At 40.8% G+C, this 22113-nt stretch overlaps 1 protein-coding gene across 6 annotated transcripts in view; it reads right to left on the reverse strand.

Moving 5' to 3' along the window:
- The window catches only part of CHST9 (carbohydrate sulfotransferase 9), a 278955-nt gene that overhangs the window by 24256 nt on the left and 232586 nt on the right, over positions 1–22113 (reverse strand). For 3 of the 6 annotated variants that reach the window (XM_002828133.5, XM_054537756.2, XM_063716869.1), the window contains one exon: positions 17920–17957. The exons of the other annotated variants lie outside the window; for them this stretch is intronic. In XM_002828133.5, coding sequence (XP_002828179.4) covers positions 17920–17957 — 38 coding nt within the window. The remainder of the gene's footprint in view (positions 1–17919; positions 17958–22113) is intronic. 6 annotated transcript variants of the gene reach the window in all.

Raw genomic sequence — 22113 nt, forward strand, 5'->3', positions numbered from 1 at the left:
ATGTGAATGTCAAGGAGAAGTTTCTATTGGAAATAGTGCTCTGGTTTGACAAGACCATCAGAAGCTGAAAACTGACATAACCTTAATGTAAATAAGTAGATAAGGCTACTCCCCAAGGGGTTCAATATGCTTTTATAGATTTATCATTCTATCTTCCTTCCAAGTTTTGTAGGAAAAATGAGATGATTCTTTTGTTTGCAAATTTACAGATAAATAAATCAAGATAGACTTGTGTAATAACTTGCCCAAGGTCACTCTATAAAATGAATGCAGAAGTCAGGAATGTAGTCCAGTTCTCTAATTCTAACCCAGTAAACATTAGTTAGCAGAATATCTTGTTTTTTTAAAGAAACTCAAAACCTTAATGAGGAGCTGCAACTTGATAAATGAAATACATTCAAAATGTTTGGCCCTCACTATTTTATTTCTTAGGTTTGTGTCTGTACATATTAAATGTGGATGGGAATAGCAAAACCCAATAAATTATATTTGGCAGGAAAGAAGTAGAATAAGTTGGTGTTTTCACTATTAGGATTTAAACATTTCATTGGATTTTAGATATCTAATAGATTTGGGATATGGCTCTTTAATATTTCCATGTATTTAGTTGTCTGAAATTAGTATTGGTCAGCCAGCCTCCCCTCCCCTTGCATTTCAGGTTAATGCCAACAATAATGTGTGTGTCCAAGAGGGTTATGGAGGAGCAATGGAGGGGTGCACCCTGACTCTGACACCTTGTTCTAAAGTATACAGTTGCTAGACAGAGTTCTTCTTGTTCTCTGGAATGTGGTGAAGAGGAAGGAACCAGCTGTCTTGGGTTGCAATTTCAAAATGTCAAGTTTTCTTTTTATGTGTGTGTGTTATGGCCATGGATTGGCAAGAAAAAGATTTTCACAGGTGAGGGGGTGGCCTGCCCCTCCACACCTGTGGGTGTTTCTCATCGGGTGGGACGAGAGACTGAGAAAAGAAAGAGATACAGAGACAAAGTATAGAGAAAGAAAAGTGGGCCCAGGGGACTGGCACTCAGCATATGGTCTCTGAGTTCCCTCAGTATTTATTGATCATTATCTTTACCATCTCTGAGAGGGGGATGTGGCAAGACAATAGGGTAATAGTGGGGAGAGGGTCAGCAGGAAAACATGTGAACAAATGTCTCTGTATCATAAACAAGGTAAAGAAAAAGGTGCTGTGCTTTGATGTGCACATACATAAACATCTCAATGCATTAAAGAGCAGTATTGCCACCAGCCTGTCTCACCTCCAGCCCTAAGGTGGTTTTCTCCTCTCTCAGTAGATGGAATATACCGTGGGGTTTTACACCGAGACATTCCATTGCCCAAGGATGAGCAGGAGACAGATGCCTTCCTCTTATCTCATCTGCAAAGAGGCCTTCCTCTTTTACTAATCCTCCTCAGCACAGACCCTTTACGGGTGTCAGGCTGGGGGATGGTCAGGTCTTTCCCTTCCCACGAGGCCATATTTCAGACTATCACATGGGGAGAAACCTTGGACAATACCTGGCTTTCCTAGGCAGAGGTCCCTGTGGCCTTCCGTGGTGTTTTGTTTCCCTGGGTACTTGAGATTAGGGAGTGGTGATGACTTTTAACAATCACGCTGCCTTCAAGCATTTGTTTAACAAAGCACATCCTGCGTAGCCCTAAATCCATTAAACCTTGAGTCGACACAGCACATGTTTCTGCGAGCACAGGGCTGGGGGTAGGGTTACAGATTAACAGCATCTCAAGGCAGAAGAATTATTCTTAGTACAGAACAAAATGGAGTCTCTTATGTCTACTTCTTTCTACATAGACACAGTAACAGTCTGATCTCTCTTTCTTTTCCCCACATACAGGCAAGGGGGATGAGTCCATAAGATGACACTGGAATAGGGGATTGGCTTGGGTGCACCAGGGGGCCAGAGACATGGGTCATCCCTGGAGATGGGAGTTGGGATGCTCCCCTGGGATGAAGACTGGAAGTGCAAGAGAGAAGAAAGTTGTTGTGAGGTCAGGAGCATGGTGGCTGGATAGGTCTTCAAAGTATGAAGAGCAGTAGCTTTTGTGTCAGATCGCCCAGGTCTTCCACCTATTAACTGGGTGATTTTAGGAAAATGTCATTATTCATGGCTCCCTAGAATCAGACCTTAAGTCAAGGGGTTGAGAGCAAGTTATTAATTTAGTGTTGATTCCAGGAAACACTGGCAGGAGAGTAGGGAACTGAGAAAGGAAAGGCACAGAATATAGGGTGGATTATTGAGCAAGTTAGCACAGTGGGAATAGGAGCTGAATTCTACTGAGGAGCCCTCAGAGCAAATGTAGAGCGTATCTCCCCAGAGTTATTCCACACAATCCTATCAGCTGTGGTTGAAGGTTTCTTCAGGGAGAGTTCCGGCAATTCCAGTTTGCTCTACAGGCGGGCAGGGTGGACTCACTCAGGCAGAGTCACAGGTGTGGGTAGTTAGTTGGAAGTCCGGCTAGAGTGCAAGAGAATGTTAAGAGATGGATAAATATGGGAAGGCACAGCTAGCACTCTTACAGAGAGTCCATTAACATTCCTGAGTCTGTTTTCTCATTTTTAAAGTGGGAATTCCAACAACTATTTTGGAAACGTTGAAATGTAAGTGAAGGCATTGGCTGGGATCCAGGACCCCAAACACTCTGTCTTACCATAGTAAGAGATCCCAATTCTGTCTTCCTATACTCACTCTTCCTTTGGAAGTGTCCATGGTGTATGTTTGTGTCTATGCACACAAACGAGGCTGAGAAAAGGAACATCCTACAACTAGATGGAACCCTAATCCTAGTCTTCAGCTAAGACTATATAGATTTGTGGGAGTTCTGTTGCTCGGAGAAGGCAATCCTAACTTTGGGCAGGAGGCCTCTTTGGACCCTTTAACCAAGAGCCATGCTAAAATATCAGCTCTCTGATTCTCAAACTCTGATACTGGGAAAAGATAAGTCTTTTTGAGAATTAACTAGATAAATGCAGTTATAAAGTACCTAGTACAGTACCTGACATATAGTGTCTGCCATATAGTAGGTTTCTCCAAAATGTGAATGCATCCTGTCTCTATGCCTTTCTTCTCTGATTTTCCTTAAATACTGGGCATATCATCTATAACGCTGCTTTCCCAACTTCAGATTAAGATGACCATGGGAACAGTCCCTGTGTGCATAAGCAGTGACAGAGTTGGATTGCTAATTCAATTAATAGTATCCGTAGGCCAGTGGGCAACCAATGAGGGGAACTTGAGCAAGAGACACTGTCCAAGTGGGTAGAGAGTAACTAGCTAAATCAATGTGTCCATTTCCCTTTTGGGCTGTAGACTGGAAAATATGGAGAGTGGCCAGTTATTACGGGGTAGGAGGAGAGAGAGAGAGAGAGAGATGAAGAGAGAAGAGGAGGCACAAAAGTAGCAGAATAGGAATCTGAGAGGGCATCTGAGTCAAGATAAGGTGAAGCTGGGGGCTATGACATAAGTGACAGTCCTTTTCCAGGAAGCAGCCTATTCCTGCCCCCAACCCTGCCCAGCATGCCAATGCCTTCTAGTCCAAAGCCACTTGAGTCCTGGGAGCAGCATTGCCATGTGCGAGAGTAGTAGGGGCACTGGCAGGAATGCACTCCATTCGTCTCACTGGATTAAGCATCTACTGGTCCCAGATCAGATTGGCCTGTGTCAGCACCTTTGAGTGAAACACACGCCCCTCTGGCTTATGTCACTTGCATATTTGACAACTCAGCTATACTTAAGGCAGCTCCCCAAAGCCTGGTCTAACCCTCACTGGAGAGCAGGCAGCTCACACTCTGGCGCTACCACGTGTTACCTGGGCCCTGAGTTAGGAAGAGAGATTGCCTGTGGTATCAGATCATGCCATGGGGATTCTGAGTCCATGCTGAGTGGGGTTTCTTTTCAGGATTTCATTCTGAGAAAGAATGCAAAGGAAGAATATAGAATTACACTAGCAGCAAAGCAGAAGGACAGAAGGGAAGACAGGAGTCAAGTGGGTTGTCATATGAGGTCAGAGTGAATAGAGCACTAACGAAACTAAGTGAGCATCAAATGGATATTTGCAAGGTCTATGTATGCATGAATTCAGATACATTTTATCAACTTTATTTTTAGAATATTATTTCATTAACTCTAAGTTTTGCAGCTTTTTGGGGTTTCCAAAATGGGTCACCTCTCCTAAAAACAGTTGTACTTGATTCAAGATGCCAATTAAATGGGTACTGGAGGCAGCCGTGGCCATGGCCTCTCCTTTTGTTCTCTTTCTTTGTGAGGGCAGGTATAAGTTGCACTGATCCTGACCTTTTGGCCTGAGGATGGAAGTCTTCAGTATCTGTACAACTTTACTCCCAAGAGCTGGTGTAGAATGAGTTCCTCTGGCCATGGGAGGATCGCAGAGGGGCGCCTGCCACCTCAGTAAGTGCAATGTGCAGTTGGCAGAGGGGAGGGAGCTGGGGGCACGCCAACCCTTTCTGTTACTTCCTGTAGGCATAGCCCAAGTCTCAGGAAGCAGAATATACACAGGGTGGGGTGGGGTGGGGGAGGTGAGGGGAGCTGTTTCTTCCCCCACCTGTTACCTACTAGTCCAAAGCCACTTGAGCCATGGGAACAGCAATGCTAACCACAACAGCTGCAGGGACCTGGAAGGGGACTGGTGATGACATCCAACTGCAGTGCTCTTCTGCATTGAGATGTTGATGGACAGGAGTCTACGTAGTCTTCTCTAGAGACACACATATCATAAAGCAGGCAAGTATAATTCTCTAAACATTCCTTAGATGCTGTATGATCACCCCCTTCCCTCACTACAATTCTGTAATCTGCACCCTGGGAGGAACAAACACGTCTTATTGCACCTTGCCCAGAAATAGTATCACAGCTTATTAACTCCATCTACTCCCCACACAAGGGATAACGACTGTCCACAGAAGGGGTAAGGAAGTCTCAAGCGCCACACAGGGAATTTTCCTAGGGCCTTCCATCATTTTAGGCCACTAGTAACTCACCTATAGCCAGTACTGTAGCAAGTTGAAAGTGTATGGATTTGGGTACCATTCATCTGTAAAAAGCAAAGCAAAGACTTGCACTTCTGGATTAATTCACAGACCTGTGGGAAGACCCTCTTGTCTCACCTGTGACTCCTGACCATATTTTGAGATCCCCAACTCCCTGGAGCCTGCTTCATCCTGAGCAAAGAGGGTTGTCTTTATTTCAATTGGCAAGGAAAATCCATTTGTTTGTCTCCATGCCTGCCAGGGCTCCACTCTCCTTCAGTTACAGGAGACCTCCTGAAGCAAGGCTGGAGGGAGAGGCTGTGTGGTAAGAGTGAGTTTTGAATGAGTATGGACTGAGGGCTTCACATGCACCAGATGCTGCATAAAATAATTGAATTTAATCCTCACTCCAGCTCTGACAGGTGGTTGAGATCATATTTTTATTAAACTTACTCAGCATTTTATAATGGGCAATTAATAGCTGGAGTTGGGATTAAAATCGAGTCTTGTCCAGCTCCAAAATGGTATGTCTGTCATTACCTAACCCATGCTTTCCTCTCAGTGACATCACATCTGTAACTATAGGAGTGTTTCCTTGCTATCAGATCCAAGTGAATACAGTCCTTTGTACTGAGTTACCTTGAGGTAGCCAAATGTGCCGGAGTCAACTCTAGTTAGAATGAATGAGGACATCACCCCACCTTTGGTTGCTTCAGTTCTCCAATTTAAAACAATATATGTTGGGTACCAAGAACTGATGCTCTACTGAACAATCCCAAATACTTGGAATGACCAAAGTACTAGGCTCTTGCTCCTGGAAAACAATGATATAAGTCAGCACTGCCTGGACTTTGGGTCTCTCCTCAGGTAGCATAAACCGCAGAGGGATTGTGATCATCTGCTCAGCTTTTATGCCAGCCTTGCAACAAATCTCCTTATCTTCATGGGATCTTTATCTTCACTTCTGCCTCCACACTACTCTTAGAAACACATATACTGAGACTTGGTGGTTATGGAGTAATAATATCTTCACTCCATCAATGTTGGTTTTTTTCAAGAAAATTTATTTTAAATCTTGGCACTTCCACAGCTGCAAATCTGGGAGAACAAGCCAGCACTTGTGGAGCTGTGTGTGTTAGCTGGATCAGGGGTGAAAGGGGGCAAGCTGAAGTACCTTTCAACCCCTGATAAACTCCCAGGGACCAAGGAAACTGGTCCCCATGGCTTTTTATCACTGAGATGCTAGCTCTATAATGCCATCTCCATGGTGATTTCTACATTGAAGAAGAACATTTATTTCCTGCCACCAGTAAGAGACCACCTGAGTGTTCAGTTGCAGTATCTTCAGCTCCCCAGATGCATCAGTAGCATTGTCTTCTCTGGGCTTCTCTTATAGAACTCTTTTTTAGAAAAGTCAAGTTTCCATATTCTAGGTAGTAACTTATCAGATGGATGTTCAAAAAGATGGAAGCAAAACATTCATGTACTGCATTTCAGTTATTTTCTCTGGGGTTTTATCACCCTTCAGGTGGTTGTCTCCAAAATAACAGGTGTCATTCTGCTCTATTAATCAGGTTCCCTTACCTTTATCCAGGCACTTTTCTCTTCAGCATCTTCTTCAAGGTATTTCCAGTTGCCCACCCTGAACTGTTTCAGAATGAGGAGGACACCTGGGGGAATCTACAGGTGCATAGACCAATTTGCAAAAGAACCTGTGAGCCAACATAGGTTGTGAGATGAATATCCCATATCCAGTTCAGCCCAGTAACTTGGGAAATGGGGGAGAGGTAGCTCTGAAGACCAGACTTAGTACATTTTTACCCCCATCCATGCTTGCAACTGTAAGGTGATCTTAAATTAGTACTTTTAACCAAGTCAACCTCAATCACTGGAATAGGATACCCAGATGAAAAACTTGGGGTCACTGAATCAATCTCTTATCTGTAAGAGATAATGACGACTACCCAACGGGGTTCTGAAAAATATGTAATGCCTGACATGTAGTGTACACTCACTGAATATGGCTTTTAACCACAACCTTTATATTTTTACCAAGAGTATCACCTTTCTGCAGCACCCTGAGAACCTCGTGCTAATCTTGTCTTAGATTGCTCATTCCTTTCCTATATTTAGACACCAAACTCCATTCATTTTCCCCTTGAAATGTTCATTCCCATGATCAAGATTTTGCTTAAACACATTTGTTTTCATGTCCAGATTATTACCTCAGCTGGAAGAATTAATAAGCAACACATTCACCCAAGAAGTATTTACTGAGCACCTACTATGTGCACTATTTTCTGGTGTTGGGGCTAGGGGGCAAACGACTCTGACAAGTCTCTGTTCTCAAGGTACTCACATTTATATGGGTGAAGATAGATAACAAACAAGGAAAAAATTGGACAGACAAAAAATTTAGGTGGTGCCAAGTATGATGCAAACACTAAAACAGTAATGCAATAGAAGATGTCAGAGGGAGAGTGGGAAGATTACGTTAAACAGATGTCCAAGGAAGATCTCTCTGAGGAGAAGCTACTAGGGCTGAGATCTTAATGACAACAAGGAACCCAAGGGCTGGAAGCAGAGCGTTTCGAACATGGCCAGTGGGTGCAAAGGCCCTCACACGTGAATGGGCCTGGCCAGGTGGAAGAACAGAGGGCAAGGCTGTTGTGGTTGCCCTGTGAGTGCGAACGGCCCAAGATGGGATGAAAGAGGAGGTCGGGACCACACCGTATAGGAATATCGGATCATGGTCAGGGCTTTGGATTTTACAGGGGTGCAGTATAAGCCATGGGGAGTTTTAGACAGGTACAGAAGTAATTTACATTTTCTTTCTTTTTTTTTGTTTTTTTTTTTTTGAGACGGAGTCTCGCTCTGTCACTCAGGCTGGAGTGCAGTGGTGCGATCTCGGCTCACTGCAAGCTCCACCTCCCAGGTTCAGGCCATTCTCCTGCCTCAGCCTCCTGAGTAGCTGGGTCTACAGGCGCCCGCCACCACGCCCGGCTAATTTTTCGTGTTTTTAGTAGAGACGGGGTTTCACCATGTTAGCCAGGATGGTCTCGATTTCCTGACCTTGTGATCCGCCCGCCTCAGCCTCCCAAAGTGCTGGGATTACAGGCGTGAGCCACCGCGCCCGGCCGTAATTTACATTTTCTAAAGCGTACTCTGCCAGCCAAGTGGCAAACAGACTTGGGCCTCCTAAGAGTGGAAGCAGGAGAAAACCCGAAGAGCCTGGAGAGAGACTCGTGGCTGGTACCAGTGGAGAGGGAGCAAAAAGGAAAATACAGGATACAGTTTCAGGAAAAACTTCATACCAATTTCCTGAGGTCATTTCTGAACTCGAACATTTTCAGTGCCACCACATTGTGTTTCCTGCTGAATCAAGTCTAAATCACTTCGGTTTTTAAAGCCTTCCATGAACCTTCCCTGAATACTGTAGTTTTCACTGATGGTTGGCTGTTTCAAACTCCCATATGATCCATACTGTATAATTAATAAGCAAGCAAGGAATAACACACCCTCTGCTATTCTGTGCAGTGTTTCAGGTTTTTAGCCTTCTCTTTCAAGATAGAAAATCCCTTTAGAGTAGGAACTCGGCTGGCACTTTCTTCCGCATCCTCCATAGCACTTAGCAAAGTTCTGTACACAGGGCACATGTGGAAATTGCTTATTGATTGATTAAAAGCATATATCACTGGCATTTGTCTCTTCAGTATTTCTCTTGTATGAAGAAGGGTGATTATCTGTCAATATTCATTGCATCATTGAACCAATGTGCAATGCATTAATCATCACTGAGATAACCAGATGAGGCTTTATTGTAATCTCCTTCTATTTTGCTGAGATAATTTCACTTGCTTTAGAGTTTATGAGGCCATAAGTGGCTCCCATCTGTTGATGAACATATTTCTAAGAGTCATTTAGTCTCAAGTATGGAATACTTGAGGGGAAGTTAAATTGTAACTTTTATATTAAGTGTCATCTTAGTAACAGAACCAAAATTGGAAGCATGTGTTCAATTTTGGTTTTTCATTTTCAAAGCTTTAGGTCAGGCAAAGAATTAATTTCATTTGTTTACAAAGTAGATTATGCCTAATAAAATCTATTTTGTTTATGGTCACATTTGAATCAATCCACTGCTTTAGAAAATGAGAGAATTCTGATTGGCTAATCATTCAACATAGTAAATTACGTTATTGCACATCCACAGAACACTGGCCTAATTGCATTATCCAGTAATGATAAAAATATTCCTTTATACATTTTGAGCAAGGCCTATACCAGTGATGAAACAGGGAAGAATCTTGTTTATTCCATCCTTGTTTGATGATCGACCACAGAATATAACATAACACTTCTGTGTATAAGAATTTTTTCCACATTAAGGATAATAAAGACAAGGTAGTTTTCACTGGATCCTTACTGGTACTCTGAATTTTCACTATTTGTCCGCATTTCTTTTCCTTCCCGGAAATTTGTTTTCTGGGAAAAACAAGTGCTACTTTGTCAAATAAAGCTTAAATAAAATTGGTTTCAATTTATGCATAGTAAAAGGAATGCCTAGTGACTGTCTGTCTCTAGTGGGAGGTAGAAAACTCTCCAGGGTGACTTTATTCACTCCAGAGGTTCTGGTGAGCACCAAGGAACATTACCTCTGCAAAATGCAGACATACGCAAAAGGATACATCAAATTTAAGAGAAGTCCGTAGATAGATATTTGAGGGATCTGCCTCAGGGGATGTAGACCATATATACAACATGGATTCCCCAGAATTAGCCTGGTATTCACGATCACTGTTTCTTAAAACATAACTCTTTTATGTCACCAAGCAACTTTTATCTGAGATGATGACTACTCGAGTACTTCTTTTGCATATCGCAAGAAAATATCAAGTTTTCATTTGAGTCCTTAATTCAAGCTCTTTATCACAAGAAGAAAGAATAGCATGGATAAAATGGTTTAAAGGTAGACAAAAGAAAAAAAAACCATTGTATTTTAGAATGCATATTCAAACATATTCCAAAAAATACTGTATTTTAGAATGCATATTCAAACATGATGACAAGTGGGCTCTATGGCTCATTTTGACAATAGCTTTAACTTATGAAGTGAGTGAGTGTCTTTCTACATGGAGGTGATGAGTTACTGAATACTGAACAGCTCTACTAATTGTGCTTTTGGCTATTAGAACTTGGCTACTGCCTTTCGTTGCTCTGTGTTGAGAGAAAAATCTCAAATGATGATGCTAACCATTTTGCTAATAAAATATGCTAAGCTGAAACATTTCAGTTACTCAGTTCATCTTCTGGTACAGACGCTAGCAAGTAGAGAAGGATACGATTTGAAAAACTCAACAGAAAGGAGGAAAAAGATGAGAAAAAGATTGTCTAGGAAATTATTCATGGAATATATTTCACCAGCCTATTGGGTGTTAGCATCTTAGGTGGTGTGGTTAATGCTAACTTACACTAAATGGTAAATTAACTATTTTTTTTTTCATAAATGGTACATTTTCAGTACAGAGTTTCAGTATTCCATATTTTCTCACATGGGTACATACACAATGACACTGTTATTACTAACAGTAAAGAACTTGTAAGAGAGTTTTTAGAAGTAACATACTTTTCTAAGAAATACAAAGAAAACATTTTATAGTGAGTGAAAATAAAGGTTTTTACTTCAAATTCTCTTTTTATTTCCATGATATTTCTGCCTAGGCTCTGCCAAGGAAAATTGGCAGTGAGCAACGGATTATGCCAATGTATACTTTTTTCCCCTCTGAGTTTTTAATCTCTTTTCAGGTGACAAATGGTTTTCTCTTAGACCAGATTCACTTTATTCTTCACTTATTTAATTAAAAAAGTAATTTACTGCTCAACAGGGACCCCGGAGTATGGGTGTGCTCATCTTCATTGTTAAAACACTTTGAAAAAAGACATACCACATCATAAAAATCTGTATTCCAGGGTCTCACAACAGACTGCCTCAGTATTGGTGTCAGAATTGGGGTGTTAATTAGAGTGGTCATAAGTGAGGTCACTTAATTAATAGAACAACTTCCAGAAGAGGTGGGAGTGTAGTATAATGGTGGAAAGAAAGGAATTCAGAATGAGCTACACCTGGATTCGCATTTGAGGGCTGCCACTCATCAGCTGAGTGCCATTAAAGAAAGATATTTAAAGCATCCCAGTATAGTGGCTGTCGCTCACACTGTAGATAGCGTTGGATTGCCTTATTTAATCCTGGCGTGACCACTTATGCATGCATGATTTTTAGACAAACTAATTAACCTCACTAAGTTGAATCTTTTGATTTATTCCTACTTTGCAGGGTCACTGTTGTGAGGTTTAAGAGAGATAATTTAATGTAAAATTTAGCATAATGCCTACACACAAAAAGCTTGTCGAGCATTTAATAATAATACCAACCATTGTTATTACTAATATCGTGCTAAGTGTGGCAGGAGCTGAAAAATTACTAAACCTGATTTCAAGCCTGAGTTTCCACCTGTATAAAGTGGAGATTAAAATCCTGGTCCTTACAGGGTTGTTGTAACAAAACATGAGATATGGAGCACTGAGTGATTAGCACAATTATTGATGGCAATTATTCAGAAGCATTGAGTGCTTGAGTGAGAGCTGTCTGTATATTTGTGAATAGTTCTCACAGTGTTTATTCCAACCACTATTTTCTTCTTGGTGGTCATGCTTTTAAAACATCTGAGGGCCATATTCTCAGTTTTGCTTTGTCTTGTCAATCTAGATACCTTTCCACAGGTACCCTTCATATTTTAACTTTCTTGGCTTCCAATTAAAGAGGCAAAGCCCAGCACTTTGACATTTACACTGAAGTATTTTCTAGGTGGAAGCCACCTGACCTTTAAAAAAGACATCTTTTATAAATTCTTCTTTGTTAACCACCATTAGTGTCACCACTTTTCGATCCTTTCAGTCCTTCTTTCAGGATTTTGAAAAAGACTCGTAAATTGGATAGCTTTTCTAAAAGTGCAACTCTCTCAATTTTGAAGGTAATCTTAAAAGGGAATTAAGGACATGTGGGATCTTTACTGGCTCCATTAGTGCCAAAGTTGCAAAGAGAAACTATCTTTAAGTCAAAATTGTCTCCTTGAGTGCGTGGCCATTTTGATAAGAATAGTGCAAGGTAATGCAATCCCACTTTAAATTTAGAAGTTCTAAAGTTCACACTACACTGAAAAGTCATCAGTGAGTGGCATTGCCATGCTTACATTAGGGGAAAGAATCAGGTACTCAAGTCTTGAACCGGGCAAACTATTTACTGTTCTGCAGGCAATATGGATATGGACATACAGGTAAAAAGAAGATCTGGATCTCACTGCCCTTCAATTCTTTCATTTCCTGACTGTGTGACCATTATTCATAATGACCATGTGCAGTCTTGGCTTGTTCCTTCTGTTTTTGGTTTAGAATCCTTACCTGGGAGGGGAAGGAATGATACCATGTTCCTGCCTTATAAGAATCAATGACACGGCAGGTTTGAACATTCTGGTGTATAGGGAGTAGACTGTCTAAATTTAGCAGCCCCTCTAGCTACTAGAATAAGAATTCAGTGATCTGAAGAATTTACATTCTGCCAGCAGTTGATTGAGTTCTTATGATATGCAAGGCCCAACGCTGGACATGGAAATGAACCAAACACAATCTCTTCCCTTTAGGGCAATACTAGGTAGTCTCAAAAATCATGTTGGGATATAAATGATTAGAATATAGGGTAGAAAATATCTATAGCAAAAGGACAGAGAAAGTAAAATGGGGTCATGGAAGAGAGTGAGATTATTCTTGGCTATGTGATAAAGGAAAGCTTCATGGGGAAGGTAGTATTTGAGTTAAGTCTTATATGAGTAAATTTTGTACATGAAGAGAAGGGGATTAGTGTGTTGATGAAATAGTTTTATAAAGAACCAACAGTTTTATATAAAGGAGTAGAATGGGAAATAAGTCTAGGAAGGTGGGGAGAATCCTCTCCAAAGGAGTACAAGATCCCAAGGCTTTGTATTTCATACTCCAAGGTTAGAAACGTATTGTATGGCCTTCCATCAGAATCACATATTGAGTTTTTGAAATTGCAAATGTCTGAGCAGGATCATTCCCAACATTTGTGGGGCCTAGAGCAAGAGCATGAATGGAGGTCCACATGCTATATGTCGAACTATTCCAAAGTGTTAAAGGAAGCTGCACCCAAGACCTGGTCCTTATTCCCATCCAAGGGACTGCTTTGGGACTAGGAGGCTTAAGGAGCCCTGCTGTCCCTCAAGGCCATCCTGAACTAGAGGCCTGATTCATTGCTTGGAACTTCACGGGGGGGAACAGGATGGACCCTGACTTAGCCTGGGGACTCGTGGGCAGGGCCTGCATCTGCCCCCATCAAGGATGGAAATGACTCAGTCCAGGTCTCTGGTTACAGGTTCTCCTACCTCGTGCTTTACTTTTCTGATTCCAGATTACCAGGAGGTCCTAAGCACCAGCTGAAACTATACTCACCCACTCCACACCCCCTCCCCAAGCAGAGGGGAGGGTAGAAGTACAGTTACCTGGGGAACATAGTCTGCCTACATATCCTCCCACTTCAGGGGCTACTGGGTGGCTATCCAGAAACTAAAGCATCCCTTCTTTCTTTGATTTCACAGGGCCCACACAGCCCGACCTCTCTCAATAAGGGAATTTCACTCTTTTATTGGTCTATCCCATTTGCCCAGATGACCCAGTTCAGCTGCTATGTTCCTTTCCATATTTTGTATGCTCTCAATTGGTCATGAAACTTTAAAACATGAGGCGGAGAAAAAAAATCTGTCTTTGCATGACTGTGTTTGTGATGCTTGGAGACTCCTAAAGCCTGTGACCTTTCTTGGTCTGGTCTGAGGGTTGTGCTGTGTCTTAACCCAAGTCTAGAGCTACTGACCCAGAATGTCTTGGGGTTGGGATTGGAGATGGGGTCTCAGGATCTGTGTTAACAAGTTTCAGGGGTGACTATAATGCCCAGTTAGGGTTAAAATCACTGTTAACAATGGGGGAGGTATTTCTACTTAGTTTTTATTTCTCAGCAAGATGATATTTTAAAAAGCAAACTGCAGCAGAATGGAAGATGAATAGAAAGGTGGTGAGGCTAACAGGAGAGCCTTAGGAAATCACCGAGCAAATGAGACGAGGGCCTGGATGAAGCAGGGGTTATGGGTGGAGGTGAGAAGCTGGTTGGGAGAGGTCAACAGGAGATCCCATCAGAAGTGCCCAGTGCTCAGAGGGAGTGATGGAGTCGAGGATGACTCTGAGGTTTCCAGCTTGTTATGGGTCAAATTATGCCCCCCAACAGATATGTTGAAGTCCTAACTCCTAGTACCTAAGAATACAACCTTATTTGATAATAGGGCCTTTGCAACTGCAATTAAGTTAAGAGAAGGTCATTGAGGGAAAGCCCTAAGCCAAGACGGCTGGGATCCTTATAAGAAGGGGAGGGACGCAAAGGGAGGGCAGCCACATGTCCACAGGGGCTGAGCGTGGAGTGATGCGGCTGTAAGCCAAGGAATGTCAAGGATTGCTGGCAAGCACTAGAAGCTAAAAAGAGCAAGGAAGGATCCTTCCCTACAGGTTTCAGAGAGAGCATGGCCCTGCTGACCCCGTATTTTGTATGTAAGACAATACATTTCTGTTGTTTTAAGGCACCTGTTCGTGGTATTTTGTTATGGCCGCCCTAGGGACTGAATACAGAGCTGTAATGGCCTGCACTGGTGTTGCCTCTCTCTGCACTGGGTCATCAGTGAGGGCAAGCGTTTCTCATAGATAGCACCTGTCTATGAATGTTCTCCACAGCATAGACATCCTCTGCACCAGAAACAGAGCCCCATATTCGGTGTTCCTCTTTGTTATCTAGCTGCACAAACACAAGGTATTAATTCACTAAGGCTTTCAATTATCTGCTATATAAAAAGGCATAAACATAAAAGGTTTCAATTGTCTGTTATATAATAAGGCAGCTTCCAAAAATTAAATTAGGATTTTTACATTTAGTTTTCCCATTCTCATGCTGACCATATTTTAATTTGATTTTGAAAGCATTTTTGGTAATATTTTAAAGTATTATCTTTCATCTAGTATCATAAAAATTATTTAGAAAACCTATGGAAGATTTCATCTCTACAAGTAACATTTTTCAGATAGGAAATGATTGCAGCATTGAACTGCCAAAGAGACAGCTGAAAAAAAAAATGGGTCATGCATTCATCCCATTCTAGAACAGAGGCTGCCAAGCAGTTCACTGCTCATTTTTGTCCTGTTCTCGTAAACAAGCTGCGTTAACAAGTTACTTTTAAAAAGCATACTAATTTCCCCAGTGAATTGCACAGGAAAGAATCCAGCCTTCCCTCCAGAGGACTCAAATAGTTGTTTGTTCTCAGAGCTCAGGTGTGGTAAAATAGCTGTGGGCTAAAAGCACAGGCTGGATATTGGCCAGCAGGCTAAAGCTTCCCCTCCACTCCTGATTTCTCACGTTGGTGCACAACTCATAGCCTGCCTGATGTGGGGGGAAAAAAAGACTCGATTTTCAATTTCAATTTAATTACACAATCTATAGTGCCTAGTGGGAAGGATTTAGGGGCAAGATTAATGCTCAGCGGCGCTCCATTTTGCCTTTTTTTCTGATAAAAAATACTGTATTGATTATCTAAAGTGGGTTTTCAAAAATGTTTTTCAAGAGCCAAATTATTTTGGTGGCATAGTGATTTGAAAAAGAAGGGGACTTTATTTCTTGACTTTCTGCCAGAGTTTATATAAATTAGAGGTATAAGATACCTTTTTGAATTGTATTGCCAGTGTATCATTCTTGAAAGTGGGGAGCACTTCTTTACTTGGGAGAAGAATGAATGGAAATTTCACTGTAGGACTAGAAATATAAGCAATGATTGAACGAGACGACGATCTGTTCTGAGAATGACTGTATAATTAAAATATTAAGACCTTTCCCTCTTCAGTTAAAACCTAAAGAATTTCACTCTCTTATTGAGACTGAAAACCATTATAATTTTATATGGCATCAGATCAATATTTAAGATTATGAGTAAATATTTGGCATTCTATTTTGGTGTCTACTTGTTAGTTTTGCTAAATGTAAAAAGAAGCAAAAATAGGAAATGAAAATCTACCCATGAGAAGTGACCTTAGTACATTTTTTGACCAATTGCTTTAGGTTGTTAAGTTAATAAGGGAAACAGGTAGGTTGTTACATTTATAAGGAAAACAGGCCTCTTTATAAGGAAAAGTATTCCTATGTGATTTAAATAAATAAAAATAGCAGCAGTAAACTTTACTGGCTAACCATTGCTGAGCCTCACCAAACCACTTGAGTACATACAAATAATTTTAAATGAAGTAATAAAGAAAGTAAGGGCCGGTGTGGTGGCTCATGGCTGTAATCTCAGCACTTTGGGAGGCTGAGGCAGGTGGATCACGAGGTCAAGAGATCAAGACCATCCTGGCCAACAGGGTGAAACCTGGTCTCTACTAAAAATACAAAAGTTAGTTGGGCATGGTGGCGCACGCCTGTAGTCTCAGCTACTTGGGAGGCTGAGGCAGGAGAATCACTTGAACCTGGGAGGTGGAGGTTGCAGTGAGCCAAGATTGCATCACTGCACTCCAGCCTGGTGACAGAGTGAGACTCCGTCTGAAAAAAAAGAAAGAAACTAACTTTAAAAGGCAAACGAACTATTTGAAATGGACAGTTGATTTTGATATTTCACAATGATGGCATTTTCAAGTATTAAGAGAGTTGCTACTACAAGTCAACATGTACAATAGTATTTAAAAACAAAATGGCACCTGATTAAATTTTGGCTACTGAATTTGAAAAATAGTATATTAGCCAAATGGGCTGACTATTTTGAAAGCTTAATGAGTTACAGGGCATCTGGCACAGATTGGGTAAAACTAGAACTTTATTGGGATGGACTGACAATAGGAACTCGAATTGGAATTTCTTTTGGAGTGCACTTAGAAAGTTGAAAAATGCACCTTTGACTGGTATAAATGTAGATTTACCACCCTTCTCTTTGGTAAGGGTAAGTTGTAATTTATGCCGTTGAAAGGAAAAAAGAAAGAAGATATGGAAATGTGTACCTATGGGTGAAACCCAAGCATATTTTCCACAGGTCAATGTCTGCATTCTCTGAGTCTAGTGGTACAGGCAGGGTTTGGAGAAACTGTAGCTAAGCTGGCCTGGGGAAAAATTAGGTGGGTGGGGCAAGATATGCTTTTGGGGAAGGCCTCTCTTGGTTTGTTTGTGTGGCTGCAGGTCTCAAGCTCCTAAAACAGTTCTATAGAAGGACATCATCTACCTAGAAATACAAAAATAGATCAGTAAGAAGATGGGATAAGAAAACCGTGACGCAGACAGGAAGATGCTGGCCAACTGTGAGAAGAAACAAAGACCAGAATGGAAGATCAACTTGTGGTATATAGGGTCCAGTTCTTAGCTGTTTGGGAGGCAGTGACTTTTAGCTGATTGAATGAAAACCTGAGAAAATCACGGAGAGTCACCTTAGTTAAGGGAAAAGTAGATGGAAGTATCTATTTGCTGCCATGATAGTATCAATGCAGAGGTCACAATAAGGTCACAGAGATACTTGCAAGTTAGAACTGGCAGAGTCTCATTAGCCTACTATTTCCCGTTTGGATAGGATGTGGTAGGGAAGGACTTGGCTTGGGAGAAGACAAAGACAGTGCATGGTCATCTACATATGACCAAATATGTTTTTTTCCCCAGAACCAATAACATATATATTGCTCATAACTAACAGCTAACATTACCCCCTGCCCTTTTTACATTTACACATGTTTAATCATTAACATTGAAACAAAATTCTATATTAGAGTTTATGAGAAATGAGAGAATACCTGGTTGGTGATATGTTCCTGGATTTTTTCTGTACTCACTGAAAGAGAAAGCAAAAAGAATTTTTACATTAAAGCATGAAAATGAATAAAATGCGGTACTGATCCTGCTCTGTTTACAGTAAACACTTCCAAAGCTGTCATGGACTCTCTGAGCAAGGATTTCTATCACAATGTGGACGTTCACAACCACTTCAATAACTGGGGAAAAAAAGTCAAAACCTAAATAAACTGTGTTAGGCAAAGATAACAGAAAATAGAGTGGAAATCCAATAAGGGTGATACCAGCAGAATGTATTAAACTTTTCACAGATAAATGATGAAGAGATGAAAAGGACCGAAGAAAAATTTGAACAACAGCCAGTCAAAACAAAGTTTTCCAAACAATGACAACTTATTGAAGTATAAAACTAATACTGAGCTCAGGGAACCCTGAGAACTGGACAAGGAGATTTGAGGTGGCAGATGGCAGAAGCGCTACTTTAAAAACCTTTCTTACGTGGGGAGTGATGAGGGCAATATTATACTTTGTTGTTACGGTATTGCCAGAGATTGAAGTACAAACCAACAGTTCTATAAATTGTATCTTGATCAGGATGAAAAACATGCAGAGTCATGTATGACAGGCAACCAAGGGACATGAAAAATAAGTATTCTAATACAATATATTTCTCAGTCATTGTGAAAATAGCCTGAAAGTGATCAACGTTATGTATGTCTTAAATAGAGGAAAATAAAATCCTTAGTAGTAATAAATAAAAAACAAACCATGGGAAAAGAAAAGAAAGAAGACATTTAGTGGCATCACAGTTATTATGTGTTTGTGAACATCTCAGTGTGTTACAAACATTTTATTAAATGTGTCCCTTTTAAAAAAACAAACTTTAATTTTAATTGAAGTAGCTGTTGAGTCACATGTAGTTGTAAGAAATAATGCAGAGAGATTTCTTGTACTTTTTACCCAGTTCCCCTAATGGTAACATCTTGAAAAGCTATAGTACAATATTATAACCAAGGTGTTAATATTGATACAAAGAGTATTTTCCTTACCACAAGTATCTCCCCTTTTGTCCACTACACTACATCACTTCCCCTCCACCTCCATGCTTTCCTTAAACCCTGGCAACCACTCGTCTGTTTTCCATTTCTGTCATTTTGTCATTTCAAGAATGTTATACAAATGAATCATAAAGCATAGAGCCTTTAAGGATTGGCTTTTTTTCACTCGGCATACTTCTCTGGAGGTTCTTCCAGGTTGCTGTGTGTGTCAATGTGGTTGGTTTCTTTTTATTTTTGATGTATTCTATGGTATGGATGTGCCAAAGTTTGTTTAGCCATTTACTCACCGAAGGATATCTTGGTAGTTTGTAAGTTTTGACTATCATGAATAAAGCTGCTATAAACATTTGTGTACAGGTTATTATGGGAACATAAATCTTCATTTCTCTGGAATAAATGTCCACAGGTGACATTGCTGGGTTATATAATAGCTGTAGGCTTAATTGTTTGAGAAACTGCCAAACTATTTTCAAAAAAAAGATGTCCCAAGTGAAACTTACTGGTCAATTAGTCAACCAATAATAAGTATACTTAAAAATTTTGTTAAGTATTCAGTACCAAGCTAGATGTCATATGAGATACTGTAGAAGCGTAAGGCGTATAGGGGAAATTGAATGGTGATGTTCAGAGTGGGCTATTTGATGGTGTCATTGTTTGGAAATGCCTGATGCCTGGGGCCAGTCTCAGACTCGCCAAATAATAAGAATCAATTTTCTTCATTTTTTTAAGGGCAATCTCAATCAGATACTCTTGATATGTTTTAGATTCGTTTTGTCAGTTTATATGCAGAGTGTTTAAAGAAGAGACAGCATGGCTTGTGGGAAAAGCTTGGCCTTTTAAATTACAGATCACTGGTGTTTAAATGTGGGCTCCCCAAAGAAGTGACATTTGAGTCAAAACCTTAAAGATGATAAAGGAGTTAACTTGACCAAGAAGAGAGGGGAGAACATTCAGGTAGAAGGAAGAACATGACAAGGGCCATGTGATAGGAGGGAGCACAGTGGATCCAAGGATAGAAAGGAGGCCAGCATGGCAGGTGTGGAGAGGTGAGCAGGGCATAGTGTGAGAGAGGCTACACAGATAGGCAGGAATCCCCGCAAAGAAGTCAGGTAGACCATTTTTGGGAAATTTAAGATCCTCTCAAGAGCAGTGGGAAACTGGCCATTAAGGGGATTCAGGCCAGTGCACAGGTAGTGACATCAGAATAGCATGCACGGCCTGTGTCCTGAATGGTATTGCCTAGGTTTTCAAGGTTTTAGGTCTTACGCTTAAGTCTTTAATCCATCTTGAGTTAATTTTTGTATAAGGTGTAAGGAAGGGGTCTAGTTTCTGTTTTCTGCATATGGCTAGCCAGTTTTCCCAACAGCATTTATTAAATAGGAAATCCTTTCCCCATTGCTTGCTTTTGTCAGGTTTGTCAAAGATCAGATGTGTGGTGTTATTTCTAAGGCCTCTGTTCTGTTCCGTTGGTCTATATATCTGTTTTGGTACCAGTACCATCCTGTTTTGGTTACTGTAGCCTTGTAGTACAGTTTGAAGTCAGGCGGTGTGATGCCTCCAGCTTTGTTCTTTTTGCTTAGGGTTGTCTTGGCTATACGGGCTCTTTTTTGGTTCCATATGAAATTTAAAGTAGTTTTTTTCTAATTCTGTGAAGAAAGTCATTGGTAGCTTGATGGGGATAGCATTGAATCTATAAATTACTTTGGGCAATATGGCCATTTTCACGATATTGATTCTTCCTATCCATGGGCATGGAATGTTTTTCCATTTGTTTGTGTCCTCTTGTATTTCCTTGAGCAGTGGTTTGTAGTTCTCCTTGAAGAGGTCCTTCACATCCCTTGTAAGTTGTATGCCTAGGTATTTTATTCTCTTTGTAGCTGTTGTGAATGGGAGTTCACTCATGATTTGGCTCTCTGTTTGTCTATTATTGGTGTATAGGGATGCTTGTGAATTCATGACTAAAACACCAAAAGCAAGGGCAAAAAAAGCCAAAATTGACAAATGGGATCTAATTAAACTAAAGAGCTTCTGCACAGCAAAAGAAACTATCATCAGAGTGAACAGGACAGGCAACCTACAGAATAGGAGAAAATGTTTGCAATCTATCCATTTGACAAAGGGCTAATGTCTAGAATCTACAAAGAACTTAAGTAAATTTATAAGGAAAAAACAAACCCCATCAAAAAGTGGGCGAAGGATATGAACAGACACTTCTTGAAGATGTTTATGCAGCCAACAAATATATGAAAAAAGCTCATCATCACTGGTCCTTAGAGAAATGCAAATGAAAACCACAATGAGATACCATCTGACACCAGTTAGAATAGCAAGCATTAAAAAGTCAGGAACAACAGGTGCTGGAGATGATGTGGAGAAATAGGAATCCTTTTACACTGTTGGTGGGAGTGTAAATTAGTTCAACCATTGTGGAAGACAATGTGGCGACTCCTCAAGGACCTAGAACCAGAAATACCATTTAAGCCAGCAATCCCATTACTGGATATATACCCAAAGGATTATAAATCATTCTACTATAAAGACACATGCGAACATATGTTTATTGCAGCACTGTTTACAATAGCAAAGACTTGGAACCAACCTAAATGCCCATCAATGATAGACTGGATAAATAAAATGTGGCACATATACACCATGGAATACTATGCAGTCATAAAAAAGGATGAGTTCATGTCCTTTGCAGGGACATGGATGAAGCTGGAAACCATCATTCTCAGCAAACTAACACAGGAACAGAAAACCAAACACCACATGTTCTCACTCATAAGTGGGAGCTGAACAATGAGAACACATGGGCACAGGGAGGGGAACATCACACACCGAGGCCTGTCAAGGAGTGGGGGACCAGGGGAGTGATAGCATTAGGAGAAATATCTAATGTAGATGATGGGTTGATGGGTGCAGCAAACCACCATGGCACATTATACCTATGTAACAGACCTGTGTGTTCTGTACGTGTATCCCAGAACTTAAAGTTAGAAAAAAAAAAGGAATATCATACACAGATTTGCATTTTTAAAATACCACTCAACTCTGGTTGGCAACTGAAATACCGACTCCTCAGGGTGTCAGGGGTGGCAGCAGCACTACAAAACCTTAGTTTTGTTTCCTTTGGGACTA

Source organism: Pongo abelii, chromosome 17 (genome assembly GCF_028885655.2).
Source record: "Pongo abelii isolate AG06213 chromosome 17, NHGRI_mPonAbe1-v2.0_pri, whole genome shotgun sequence".
NCBI lineage: Eukaryota > Metazoa > Chordata > Mammalia > Primates > Hominidae > Pongo > Pongo abelii.